This window comes from Gymnodraco acuticeps, unplaced genomic scaffold (genome assembly GCF_902827175.1).
Source record: "Gymnodraco acuticeps unplaced genomic scaffold, fGymAcu1.1, whole genome shotgun sequence".
NCBI lineage: Eukaryota > Metazoa > Chordata > Actinopteri > Perciformes > Bathydraconidae > Gymnodraco > Gymnodraco acuticeps.
In genome coordinates, this window is record NW_022990238.1 from 1,796,961 (window position 1) to 1,810,027 (window position 13,067).

General features: G+C 42.4%; 1 protein-coding gene across 1 annotated transcript; it reads left to right on the forward strand.

Annotated features, from left to right (window-relative positions):
- Window positions 1-1,439: 1,439 nt before the first annotated feature.
- On the forward strand, window positions 1,440-11,494 carry LOC117548742 (protein NYNRIN-like). The gene is made up of 3 exons (XM_034220179.1): window positions 1,440-1,907; window positions 4,913-5,127; window positions 10,240-11,494. Exons 1-3 carry the CDS (start codon window positions 1,870-1,872, stop codon window positions 11,424-11,426), a joined length of 1,440 nt encoding a protein of 479 aa, XP_034076070.1. The 5' UTR covers window positions 1,440-1,869; the 3' UTR covers window positions 11,427-11,494.
- The last annotated feature ends 1,573 nt before the right edge of the window (window positions 11,495-13,067 follow it).

Genomic DNA, 13,067 nt, shown 5'->3' on the forward strand with positions numbered 1-13,067 from the left:
GCCATTGTCACACTGCCAATCTGTCTCTTTATTGCACATCTCTTTATTTATTTTTATATTCAGTAACCTCATGATTGTTTTGGTTTTTTCAATAATGAGTGGACAAGCAGAATCCAAACAATCCTATTAGCATTTCCTAAACGTTACAGTACACATGTGATCTGTGGGTTTGACGTGGGAGTGGGAGTGGGGGTTGAGACTAAATCTAATTTGCCATGCAGTGTGAATGTGTCTGAATCTTAGTTATAATGTGCTAATGAGCAGAAGGCTGACACACAGTGCTTCTAAAGAAAGACCCTCTTCTGTGGTTTATCAGTCAGTCATTTCCAATAAATGCCTTGGTTGTTTATTGTGAAAAGTGGAATTTATCATTCTATACATGCACACTAGGACACCATCGTGAAAATAACGATAAAGTCCATACAAATCTAATTAATGGACTGTGTTATCCCTCTAACGGTTTCTGCTGCATAATCGCTTTTACTGCCCTAATGAAGGCAATGTAGCTGAAAAATACACAATACAATGCTGGAGAGGAGTTATGGGACCCTTTTGTATAAATTGCTTTTGAAGGTCTACAAAATAAGAAAGCAATTATGACACACTCCAAAAGGAAGTCTTACAAGTGTTTGTTTAGTCGGTTGAACAGCCAACAACATCGAATAATAGGATATGCCAAATTAAAGCAATTTAAGGTGTGTGTACTTTATTGATAGTTAATCTTGTCAGGTCGCTGATTTATGTTTTCTGCTCTCAAGTGCTACTGTCATTACTGCGGAGGAAGAGTGAACACTTTAATATTTAAGGTTTTTTTTCGCCATGGGAAGTCGCCCCCCTCCGACAGATGAAATGTATTACTCACAGCACAAGTCAGATACCGAAAATAAGATACAGTATATTCTGCTTCATCCAACTTGAACAGTCTTGATGTGGAGCAGGCAGTTAATTATACCAGTAGGAAATTACTTGATGAGTATTATGTAGCTTACTAAACACTTTCTTTACAATAAAATCAAACTCAATGATTCCTTGCATTATGAGAAATGCATCCTTTAATAAACACAGGAAACACGATAATGCTATGTTGGAAACTTGTCCATCAAGTAATAACGTTATCATGCTAGCAAGAGCTTCAAAGTATAGTAAATGACTTCCACCATCGATTTATATCCACACGTCATACTGCTACAGAGGTGTTTTTCTCAGCTCTCACATTCATGCCCTGAAAACGAATTCAGTCCTTTTGCCTTCATCTTTCTCCACATGAACTACTGTGCAATCATAGACATGACACGAAAAACATGTCAATTTTATATATTTTTCTTGATATGTAGTCAGACATGCGGATACATATTGTCACTATCATTGCTATCAACAATTTGCAGACTCCTCTGGGCTTTTAGGAGTTGCCCCACATGTGCAGAAAGTGGACACCAGAGCAGCTTAGGCATGAGTATGGTGAAAAATCATGTCCATTTAGAGAGCTGTCAGCTGTGTTTCTGCTCTCTCTGTGCCTCTTCAGCACAATCAAGGCCCGCGCACACCTCTTAGCAGGTTTGAGGAAACACAACCACACTCTGCTCTGCTGTCTGAGTACGATACGGTTTATCATTTAAAAGGTAGAGCATGCCGGTAGTGACAAGGACCTGATGGCTGACAGGATTAAAGACACAAAGACAAAGAGAAGAGTGAAGATTTTTTGAAAGAAAACTCACAAGTTAAAATACTGGCGATCACAAAGGAGGAGCAGAACAATCTGAAAACCTTTCCTGGTGATCCAATTATGGCATCACTTCGGATGGAGGTCACCGTATGAAAAGAAGAATTATTACAGGAGCAGTCCAACAATGGCTAGCCTTCTTCTGCTGAATGCCTCTTGAATTAGAGGTGAGGAAAGGTGAGGAAAGGTGAGAGGAGCGTAAGGAGCAATCACATGCTCTTATTTCTTTTTTTCTACATGTCAACAAACGAGCTGCAGGGGATGCAGGGAGGGGAGCGCCGCGATTAAGTGTTAAATAAAATATGTCCAGCTGACATGAATTGATCACGGAGAAATATGGGACAGGGAAAGGTGATTCTTCAACAGTAGCTACTATAGCTGTGAAAGACCCCCACAGGGGTAATGCCTGCCTATTCTGCAGTACTTAATACAACATCATCATTGGTCCTTGTCGCACAAACTCAATTACATGTAATCTTCTGGCGCTTTGAAATTGGCGTGAAGTGTTGTGTGTGGGTTGTTCTTTGCTGTTGGATTCAATACAGAACAACAGGTACTGTACATATGAGAGGGTATTTTGAATGTGCAAGTATAATATGGTGACTGCAAACTAAACCAGGGCAGGTGATGGTTGTTATGTATAGTTCTTTATGACGCGTGGTTATACCTCCAGCTGACCTCATTACGTCCTGCAGTAATGTATGTAGGAGATTAGCAGAAGGAAAACTGTGCAGTGTATGAGCAACTGTGTGTGTGTGTGTGCGTGTATGTGTGTGCGTGTGTGTGTGTGTGTTATTGACCCATTACATCATCATTATAGACATTATCTGGGGACCCAACACTCACATCCTCAATGTATTCAACTATATCACAGGCGGACATGCACAAACATGCAAAACCAAAGTTGTGTTGTTTCCTCAAATGCCACAACGTTTATTTTGAGTGTTGATATTTGGTTATGTTACTAAGCAGAACAAAGCAGATATACATATGGGGCTTTGAAACAGTTTAAACTTGTGGTTTGAACTGATTGTTGCTTGCGCAAAAATGGCGAACCGGTGTAACAGTCAAAATGACAACATATAGGGATACAAAGAGACAAAGAGTCTGCAGCCATGCGAGTAGTTTTACGAGGATGTACCTGCTAATGCATACAATGGCAAAGCTATAGGCTACTGATGTTTAGCAGGTAATGGTATAATGCTCATTAGATTTATTAGCTATACATTTATTTCCTGAATAAAACCTAAAATCTGAGAAAAAGCAATATTGTGACGTGAATCCTGAAAGTGAGACATGAGACTGCAGACTGGTAGCAGCTTTGTGTGCTTAAAGCTTATAGCTAACTTCGGCATGCTAACATGCTAACCAAGACAACGCTTACATGCTGATGCTCAAAAGGTATTATCTTCATCGTGTTCTCTATCTTTGTTAGGCCCAATACAGCTGAGGCTGGTGACTGGTTTGGTGTTTGGTCGTATTTATATGAGACGTAATGGCAGCATCAGATCAGGGGTTCCCCAGAGTCATAACAATTCATCATCTAGGCACAACTAATATGTTCATGATAATGCATCCAATAATTGTCATGGATATTTACTACTTGATGTATCAGACTCTAGAGTGCTCGCCAAACAAGGGACATTGCAATCTCTCGAGCCATGCTGTTAACATGGTAGTAAACAATGTATAGTAACAAGTGATGAAAAGAAGGTAATGAGATGCAATGAGAATAACTGAGATGCCTACATGCAGGGAGTCCCGGAGATTACATCACCAGTTTGTCAGGTGACATTAATTATAGATGCCTTCTGTGATGCCTGTTTGTTTAGCATGCTTTGGAAATGAAGAATGGGTCAGCAAAGTCACACATAAGCGGTGTGCCACTCTTTCTTTCCTGCTCCCCCTCTAATTTGAAGCCGACACTCAAAGAATAATGAGAGGATTGGGAAGAAATGGGAGCAGAGAGGGCGACGGTAAAAGAGGAAGATGTTGAATAAAACATAACTGGTAGACAGAGATCGATGGATGATTGGTCGAGATATGCAGGGCTTTCCTCTCCCCTGCGTGCAAACAGTGCATGCTCTTACAGTCAACATATAATGTTGCACATGACATGTATGAACACGTGCAACAACAACTTTGGATTTCACCTCAGACCACAATCACTAGGGAAATCACCACTGTGTTAATCATTTACACATGTAGCTGCGGCCCATGTCGGGGCAGGCTCTCCCTTCGCTCTTCCTACCCGTGGGGAGTCTCCCTGGACCGGGCCGTCCTGCTCTTCCCCGGTCCAGCACCGGGGACCAGCTGGTCCGAGCAGGCTCCGATAAAACCTCTGTTATTATTAGACATGGGAAATGGAAACATTTAACACGGCTGCAGCTGAGACTAAAGCCCCACGGCCCTGTCTGCAAATTGCATTGCTCTTACAAACAGTCCTATTGAAATAAAGCCACTGAGGAGGGACTCTGAGTTCATAAAGTGTAGCCTTGATGGCAACGTTTCAGCAGCTCTTATTGGTTGTGGGGTTGATCTTTGCTAATCAAGAATTGCTAATCAAAAAGTTGGACAATAAATATGCATAAACTCTGTGCCTAAAATTGCCTTTCTGCTTTCAGTTTCTCAACAGGCATAGAGCCCCAATGTTGTCATCCAATGTTTGATTTTGTCTAGACTCGAGTGTGTTAGTTTGCAGTTAGGCTTCTGTAGTGGACATTTTTATTATATCCTTATATGCTTAAACCAAATGCTTCTCAACACATTGTAAAACACCTATATCATTTCCTGAGATGTGCTGTTTTCTTCTCATACTCCACTGTGGGTTTATTCCCAAGCACTTCAAGGCCACAGAGCTGATTTGGCTACTAGGTTGAGACTCACACAAAGTCACACAAGAACTTCCCTTTTCTGAGAACCGTTATACTATCTACAGCTCAAGGACAGGTGTCTAATGACAATATGACCATGTGAAGACAGATTTCTGAACTTCCCACTCTTTTTTGTATATAAGCTTTGCTATTTTTTATATCTGCGCACACTCACGCAGACTATTCTATACTCTGTGAGACCTGTGTCTATTTTATTGTATCTTATGTATTTGAAGCTTCAAATAAATAACCAGAAAGACAACTCTGTCTGATTCACCATTTATTTGTTTTTGATCACTCTGACTTGTACTCTCCACAGTGTTGGGTCTCAGATTTCCATAACAATTGGCGTTGTCGGCAGGATCTCTGCAAGTTTGATTGGGGACACCTACGGACGCTGGTGGTCGCGCGCTCCAGGATCCTCGGATCCTCCTCTACCTCAACAGAAACCGTACGGGACGAGAGGACCAGCGCCGGGGGTGGAACCGATTGACTTCACGAGATCCAACAAACTCAAAAGGCTTTCAATACTCGGTGAGATGTACAGTGTCTAAATTGTTTAAAGTTAAACATAATTAAACTCCATGGCATTTATGAGAGGGACTGCTCGAAAGTAGGATATTTGGGATATCCGTCGTGATTTGGGATTACGATTAGTTTTTGTGTGATTTGTACTGTGAAACAAATATCACATCATCGACGGATGAAAAAATAGTGTTTTGGTAACACGGGGTGTTTTGGTAACACGGGGTGTTTTGGTAACACTTAAAGACTTTGTTATGGGAGCAAAGCAAGTGTTTTGGTAACACTTAAAGACTTTGTTTTGGGAGCAAAGCAGGTAGGGGACGAGTACACTCTCCTGAGGGTCCGATTGTAGATGTCATGCGAGCAAAAACATGGTGAAAACAGTCTGTCTAAATTAAATAGCTGGACGGAAATGTTCGGATTTCCAAAGGGAGGTTTTTTGAGTAAAAGTAAAAGTAGAAGAGGTTTTTTGAGTAAATAAAAAATCAAGAACCTAAAGAATAAATTACAAGAACATGAAGATGGAATGAAGGGTAAAAATAAAGTTAAAGTAAAAGACTTATAGAAAGCTGGACACTCACAGAAAGTGTTTATAATACTGGGAGGATGAAGCAGAATGCCGTGAAAGAAGGCAGTTGGCCTTGGGCATTAAAGAAAATATTAAGGTTGAAGATGAATGTGAAGAAAAGAAGGAAAATAAATTATTTCCAAAACCATGTAAACCCCAGACATCTCTGTGTCCTTCAATTGCAGGCCTGAATGACCTCTCCTCGACTGGGTATCCTTTCCCTCCCCCGAGGGTACAACCCTGGCAATCCGGCTGGCCCACGTCAACCACCTCCACCGCCACTACAAGCCCCAGCCATGCAGTCCGTCAACTCCAAGCTCGCCACCCCCATCAGCCCCAAGTAGATGGGGACAACAGCGGGATAAACAAACCCGATGCCCTAGGGGACCAAGCAGGTGTTTGGGGGACACACCTCAGTAATGCCTTTCTCAACGGACTCACAGACACAGCGCAAGCTACGCAGAATGCTGGCCGCTCACAATACCGAGGGAGAGGCAGAAGAGGTTTTCCGAGGCAGAAGACGAGAAGCAAGACCTTCATTTGACGAAAGATGTTTCAAGTGTGGCAGTGTTGAATATTGGATTATGGGACTGCTCACAGAACACTGGCAGTGGAGGCAGAGGGGGACAGCAAGGACGGGGCCATCATTCACAATCAGACTGACCTACACCAGATGGGGAGGAAGGGGCCCGATCGAGCGAGACGGAAATTCAGCCAGCAGCACCAGGGAAGTGACACACACACACACATCATGCTATTGAGTAATTGGAAAATATAGAAGACATGTCTGTGGTTAAAGAGGGTACATATTTTGAAATGTGACAGTGAATGTTTGCATTAAGAAATGTCCCACACTGACTTTGGCTGTCATGGGTGTTTATGTTCCATTTTTTTGGTTGATTCTGGGGCCACACATTCTGTGGTAAAAAGGGCAGATTTGCCTGATTGCAAATTTAGTGGTAGATGTATTCACTCAATAGGAGCTGCTGGGTAACTGTAAAGGAGAAGTTTTTGTATCACTTCAGAGTAGAGATAACGGTGATGATAGTCATCCATTTGCCACATCAGTCAAAAACAGTTTCCTTTTATCATCTGTCTGCCCAATAAATTTACTGGGCAGAGATCTGATTCTCCGGTTCGGCTTAGACCTCATTTTTCCACAAATGAGGGTCTTAAAGTCCGGCAGCCATCTCCTACGATGGTTAAAAACTGGCATTTGATGATAAAGAACTGGTGAATGTGTATCAAATGGCTGCTGACATTGCTGCTGGCGTTGTTGCGTTTGACTGATCAACGTGTTTTTCCACCTGCTGTGTTCATGGAGGCTTCTCATTTGCATTGTACTGCTAACGTTGTTGATGATCCGTGTAAATGCTATGATGAGAGTTTTCTGTTAGAATGTGTGAATGATGAGCTCATGCTTAAAACTATGTATTGGAGTTTGCTGCGCAGCGCTGGTTCTGTTGCACTCACACCCACACAACACAAACTGTGTCAAATCCCAGGGGCGGTCCACACATTTCACTAGCCAGGGGCCCCATTGATAGATGGAGGGATTTGGGTCCAATCGTTAAAGATTGGGAGTCAGTCACTGATTGGGCACCTACACACAAAGAATATGTCATGTACTCTATGTCACGTGACGTGTATAAGATGAAAATGTGCACGAACATAGCCGTTCTGCGCACATTGCTGTTGGTTGAGGATGATGAGGTAATTCTCATATCTCATATCTATTAGCTTCCTGCCGCGCTTTCAGATGTGCCATACTCACTCTGGGCAGCTCACAGATATGACGTAGGGTTAATGTCCACGTTCCGTTCAAATCAACCCCCGTACCCATTGAAACGTGAAGCTGTTGATGGCATTCGGCCAGTGTTTACCTCTCTGCTTAAACAAGGGGTCATTATTCCGTGTAACGATTCCGGTACGCACTCCAGTGTTTCCTGTCAAAAAGATCAGAGACAAAACCTCCTGACGAGTGGAGATTTGTCCAGGATTTACGAGCTGTAAATGCAGCTGTGCATGCACGCTCGTCCCGAATCCTTATCTGATTATTTCCCAAGTTCCAGCCTCTGCAACATTTTTTACTTTCATAAGATCTCTCAAATGCATTTTTCAGTGTTCCTGTACACAAAGACAGTCAATTTTTGTTCACATTTGAATATAATGGTAAACCTTACACATTCACACGTTTGTGTCAAGGCTACTGTGAATCTCCTACTGTGTACAACCAGGCATTGTGTACAAGTTTGGTCTCTCTCCAAGTTTCTAAAGGCACTGCTCTCATACAAAGAGAGAGTTGATGACCTCAACTAGCTGATACCATTTCCTTGGTCACAAGGCCAGTTTGTCAAAACTCCAATATGTACAAAGAACAGTTACATTTTTGGGTCATGTCATTTCAGGAGAGGGGAAAAGCGCTTTCAAATAAGCGTATTGCATCATTGGCTGCTCTGCCAAAACCTGTCACTAAGCGACAGATGATGTCATTTTGTGTTCATAACACACGGCTGTTGTTATGCTTGCTGTGATGTTACATTAGTCTGTTCTCTGCTTGTAATTATGCCGTTACAAGCTTCAAAGTTGTATTTATCATCTGAATTTGCCGAAACAAGTTTAATATTCGGAAAGCCAATACTTTATTTATTCGAAAACAGATGAAAATAAACTGTCTTTTATACAAAATGGAAGTATTATACAAGTAAAACTACATGTTGCTTTAATCCCATGTAATTGTAGAATGAACACAGTCTTCCTTTGTATAAGTCAGGTGTCTTGAGTAGTCAAAATTACCTACAAATCATTGTACACATTTGTAAATATTATTTTCCACTTGTTACCATTGTGAGTCTATTTTTATGCAGCGCTGCGTGATTTTGTAGCTACAATTCAGACTAATACACTACCAGAGGTGGAATAAGTACTCAGATATTGTACTTGAGTAAAAGTAGAAGTACCAGAGTGTTACAGTAAAAGTCCTGCATTCAAAATGTTCCTCAAGAAGAAGTAGAAAAGTATTATCAAAATATAATACAGTAAAAGTATTCGTTGTGCAGATTGGTCCATTTCAGAATAATATATATGATATGTTTTATAATGATTGATCATGAAAGTGTTCTCAAAGCTGGTAAAGGTGCAGCTAGTCTGAATGACTTTGTATACTGCAGGGTAGCTTGTGGATTTACTCCAGGTGGAACTAAAGTCTGATTTAACACTTGATTAGATTTCACATCATTCATCCACATCTGTGAAGTAACTAAAGGTATTAAATACATGTAGTGAAGGAAAAATACACCATTTACCTCTGACTTATGTTCACTGCCAACCTAAAAGTACCTACAAAAATAGTAATCAATAATGTATTGAAACGTTATTTGGCTGATTGTTTTTATATCGGCTCAGCCAGGTTATATGGGAGGCCCAGTCTACGTACACTTTAAAGGCAAATGCCTTGGCTTAACAAAGAAAATCAAGGCAATAGGTTGCATCAATGGTTATTGAGTTAAGACAACTTCTAATGAAATGGTGTTAAAGCAACAAAGTTATTTGAGTTAGGGGAGAAGGCTTTTTCCTCTACAATCAGAGGTGTTTTCAATTACCACTTATTTAATAATTGGTAGCATAAACACAAGTTTTTAAGTTGATTACTCCAAAAGTTCCAACTTGTTTTACCGTATGATTTAAATGTAATCTTAAGTTGTATGTACTTAATTACCACATGTTGAACATGAACACATGTTTTTAAGTTGACAACCATTTATAAATTAAGTTGCTCCAAATATATTGTATTCAATAGTTTTTTTCTCTTAGCTTTTTCATGTTTTTGCCTTTAAAGAAAGAAATTAATTGATTCCACAACAAAAATATTAGGCAATTCACTTTTTATTTTTGAACTGCAGTTGTTTATTTCAACACATGATGTTTCAATCAGGAGAGACTTCATTTAGTTTGAACATTTATTGACACATACAGTATGATAAGGTGCATGAACATCTGAAATCACAGCTGACTGCAGGAGAGAGGAGAACCATTTTATAGTTTGGCTGCAGCACGTTGATTGGAACCATGCATTTAATTAAGTGGAGGTGAAAGGTCGCCTGAATTCGTTTTTAGGACGTACAGATCACTCATTTTGAAATATTAAACTTAGTTTTATTTTCTTTAATTTTTCATCCTCGTGTAGAATGCTATCACGAAACACACATTTGGTTGTTTATAGCATAAAGAACATCTGATTTAATGTGAGGTAGGGAAATAATCATTTGAGTATGTGCATATAAATATGTAATTTACAACAGCTGTAAGATACTTGAAAAGCTTGAAAATGCACCTTGAAAATGCTTGAAAAGTGCTTGAATTTGACTTTGGAAAAGGTGTAAGAACCCTCTTATGCCTTTGCCTGAAGACGGTGACGAACACGACTGTGTGCACACCTAGACCGGACTGAAAAGACGTTCCTCTGACCAACACTGACCTCATTTTGTATGTTGATGGATCTGCCTTTCGCGACCAAGGGGGCACTAATCGGGTGGGTTTTTCTGTTGTTTCAGATTCTGCTGTACTCCGTTCCGGACCAATCCCATGTCACCTCTCAGCACAAGCAGCAGAGCTCATCGCACTAACTGAAGCCTGCACGTTTGCAGAAGGCAAAACCGTGACTATTTACACTGACTCACGCTATGCTTTTGGGGTAGTACACGATTTTGGGGCTATTTGGAAGTGTAGACAATTTCTTAAATCTGATGGCAAACCAGTACTTAACCATGTACTGGTTGCAGGCTTACTAGACGCCATTCTGCTCCCATCTGAAGTTGCAGTCTGTAGATGTGCCGCACACGCAAGCAGTACAGACCCAGTTTCCCTAGGAAATGCGTCTGCTGACTCAGCCGCAAAGGCAGCTGCTCTGATTCCTCTCGCACCTCACGCACAATCATTTGTTAAAATCCCTGTCTCCTCCTTCACTGACAAAATGTCATCACTGACTTCCATGCAGCAGCTAGCTACACCAGTTGAGAAGGCTCAGTGGAAGGCTGTTGGGGCTGCTTTTGACCCAACCTCCAGCATCTGGGTTGGTCCAAATTCCAATCCATGTCTCCCAAGACATTTCTTCCCTCATTTTGCTAAGTTGACACATGGGTTGGATCATGTGTCAAAAGGGGGGATGTTAGAGGCTATAAATCAGGAGTGGTTCACAAGGGGGTTCACAGTAACAGCTCAAAAGCACTGTGAAGCATGCCTAATTTGCATTATGCAAAATTCTGGTAGAGCAGTAAAGGTTACAGGACCCGGAGCACATCCACCTCCCACCAGGCCATTTGAGCACCTAATGCTGGATTTCATTGAGGGTAAGAAGCACTGTCTGGTGGTGGTTGACATGTGGTCCAAATGGGTTGAAGCTTTCCCAGTAAAAGCACAGATAGCAAATGCTGTGGCAAAGGCACTACTGAGGGAAATCATTCCTAGATGGGGACTACCAGACAACATTTCTAGCGACAACGGTTCACATTTTGCTAATGAGGCCATTACGCAAATAGGAGAATACATGGGCATGGACATCAGAAAGCATTGTGCTTATCATCCACAGAGTGGGGGTGGGGTGGAAAGAGAGAATGGCACAATAAAAAACAAACTAGCAAAATGCTGTGCAGACACAGGTCTGTCATGGACACAAGCTCTGCCCATTGTGCTGATGTATGCGGATGCGGAAAAGAACACGGAGTCAACTCAGCCCATTTGAAATCTTTTTTGATTGGACTCAAGGCTCCAGGATGTCCTCTTCCCTCCACAACTTTGTGTGAGGATGCTATGTTGTCCTATTGTGTTAACCTGTCATCCACTTTAGCAGACATCCGACGTCAGGTAGCCGCAGCCTTACCTACCCCTGCCACTGGTCCACTTCACCATCTCCAACCCGGCGACTTCGTGCTGGTCAAGGATTTCCGGAGAAAGAGCTGGAAATCCAATCGTTGGCAAGGTCCCTACCAGGTGCTTCTTGTCACCCAGACAGCGGTCAAGGTCGCCGAGAGAGCTACGTGGGTCCACGCCAGCCACTGCAAGGTCGTAGTCACAGGAAAGGAGAAACCGTAGAAGCAGACGACAACAAGTGACGTGTCCTAGTCACCAACGGAAGCAGACGACAACAAGTGACGTGTCCTAGTCACCAACGGAAGCAGACGACAACAAATGACGTGTCCAAGTCACCACCAGCACCACACTTGCACTACATACACCAAAACACACTACACACAAGGTGTCACGAGCGAGTGCCAGCTGAGCGGTTCCATATGCTCTCTGGTTCCTCGTTTGTGTTACCGGTGTGCGGAGTCTGACTGTCCGTGTCACAAAATCGACCGAGGGAATACACACACACACCCCATGGAGCATTTCCCCCTCGTGATGAGGGCTCGCCTGGAAAGGCGACAACACAACCGTGAGCAATGTGGATACTACTGGAGAGCCTGGACAATCATAAAATGGTTCCTCTGCATACTTGCCATGATAGTTGTGATAGGACTAGTCCTATATTTTATGTATCCATGGTCAGCACACAGCATGTCAGCCAAAATCGAGGTATCTAAGAGGTACATGGGAAAAGCAGGGCGAACCACATGGGCAGAGGGGCTGGTCAAGACAGGGATTGGTAACATTACTCTAAGAGATGGGGAAGATAGCACAGTGCAGTTAGACCCGTGCGACTACATGCATTGCCCCGACCCTAAGAAACTGGGGTGGGCAGATGCCTACATATGCTATGTCGAGAGTGACAGTCACACCGCCACTCACTGCTCGGGGGGCTGGACTTTTGTTTTATGGACCACCGCGTACACCGATTGGGGTTATACCCTATGGGACGACAAAACAAACATCAAAGAGAGATTGTCTATCTCCAAGGTCAATTCATCAAGCCCCGTTATCCTGTTGCAACTACAGGCTGCCCAGATATCAGACAAGGGTTATTATGTTGTTTGATGTATGTATCCGGCGCCGACCCGTGTTGCACATTTTACATAGACATCGCGCCCAAAACTCAGACCCCCGAAAAGGGTAAGCAGCCTTTGACGCAACTGTTGACATCCATAGGTACATCTATATTTCTAAAACGTAACCTATACATAGGCAATAACGACCATAGCAACATTGATGTATGCCAGGCCGCTTCCCCCACCATGCAGTAATCGGTCTAACTCCCCTCTGCGTGCATCTACGTTTGATACCACATACGCAAAGTACCAACCCGTCAGCCATGTGCACCCCAGCCATTTGAGAGGGATGAAACACAGCCTCTGCATCCAGAGAGTGTACCACAAAACGTCTCTTACACCACCTTATTTTTTCCTAGGCACTACTACTGGTCGTACTCGTATCCTACGGAACACGT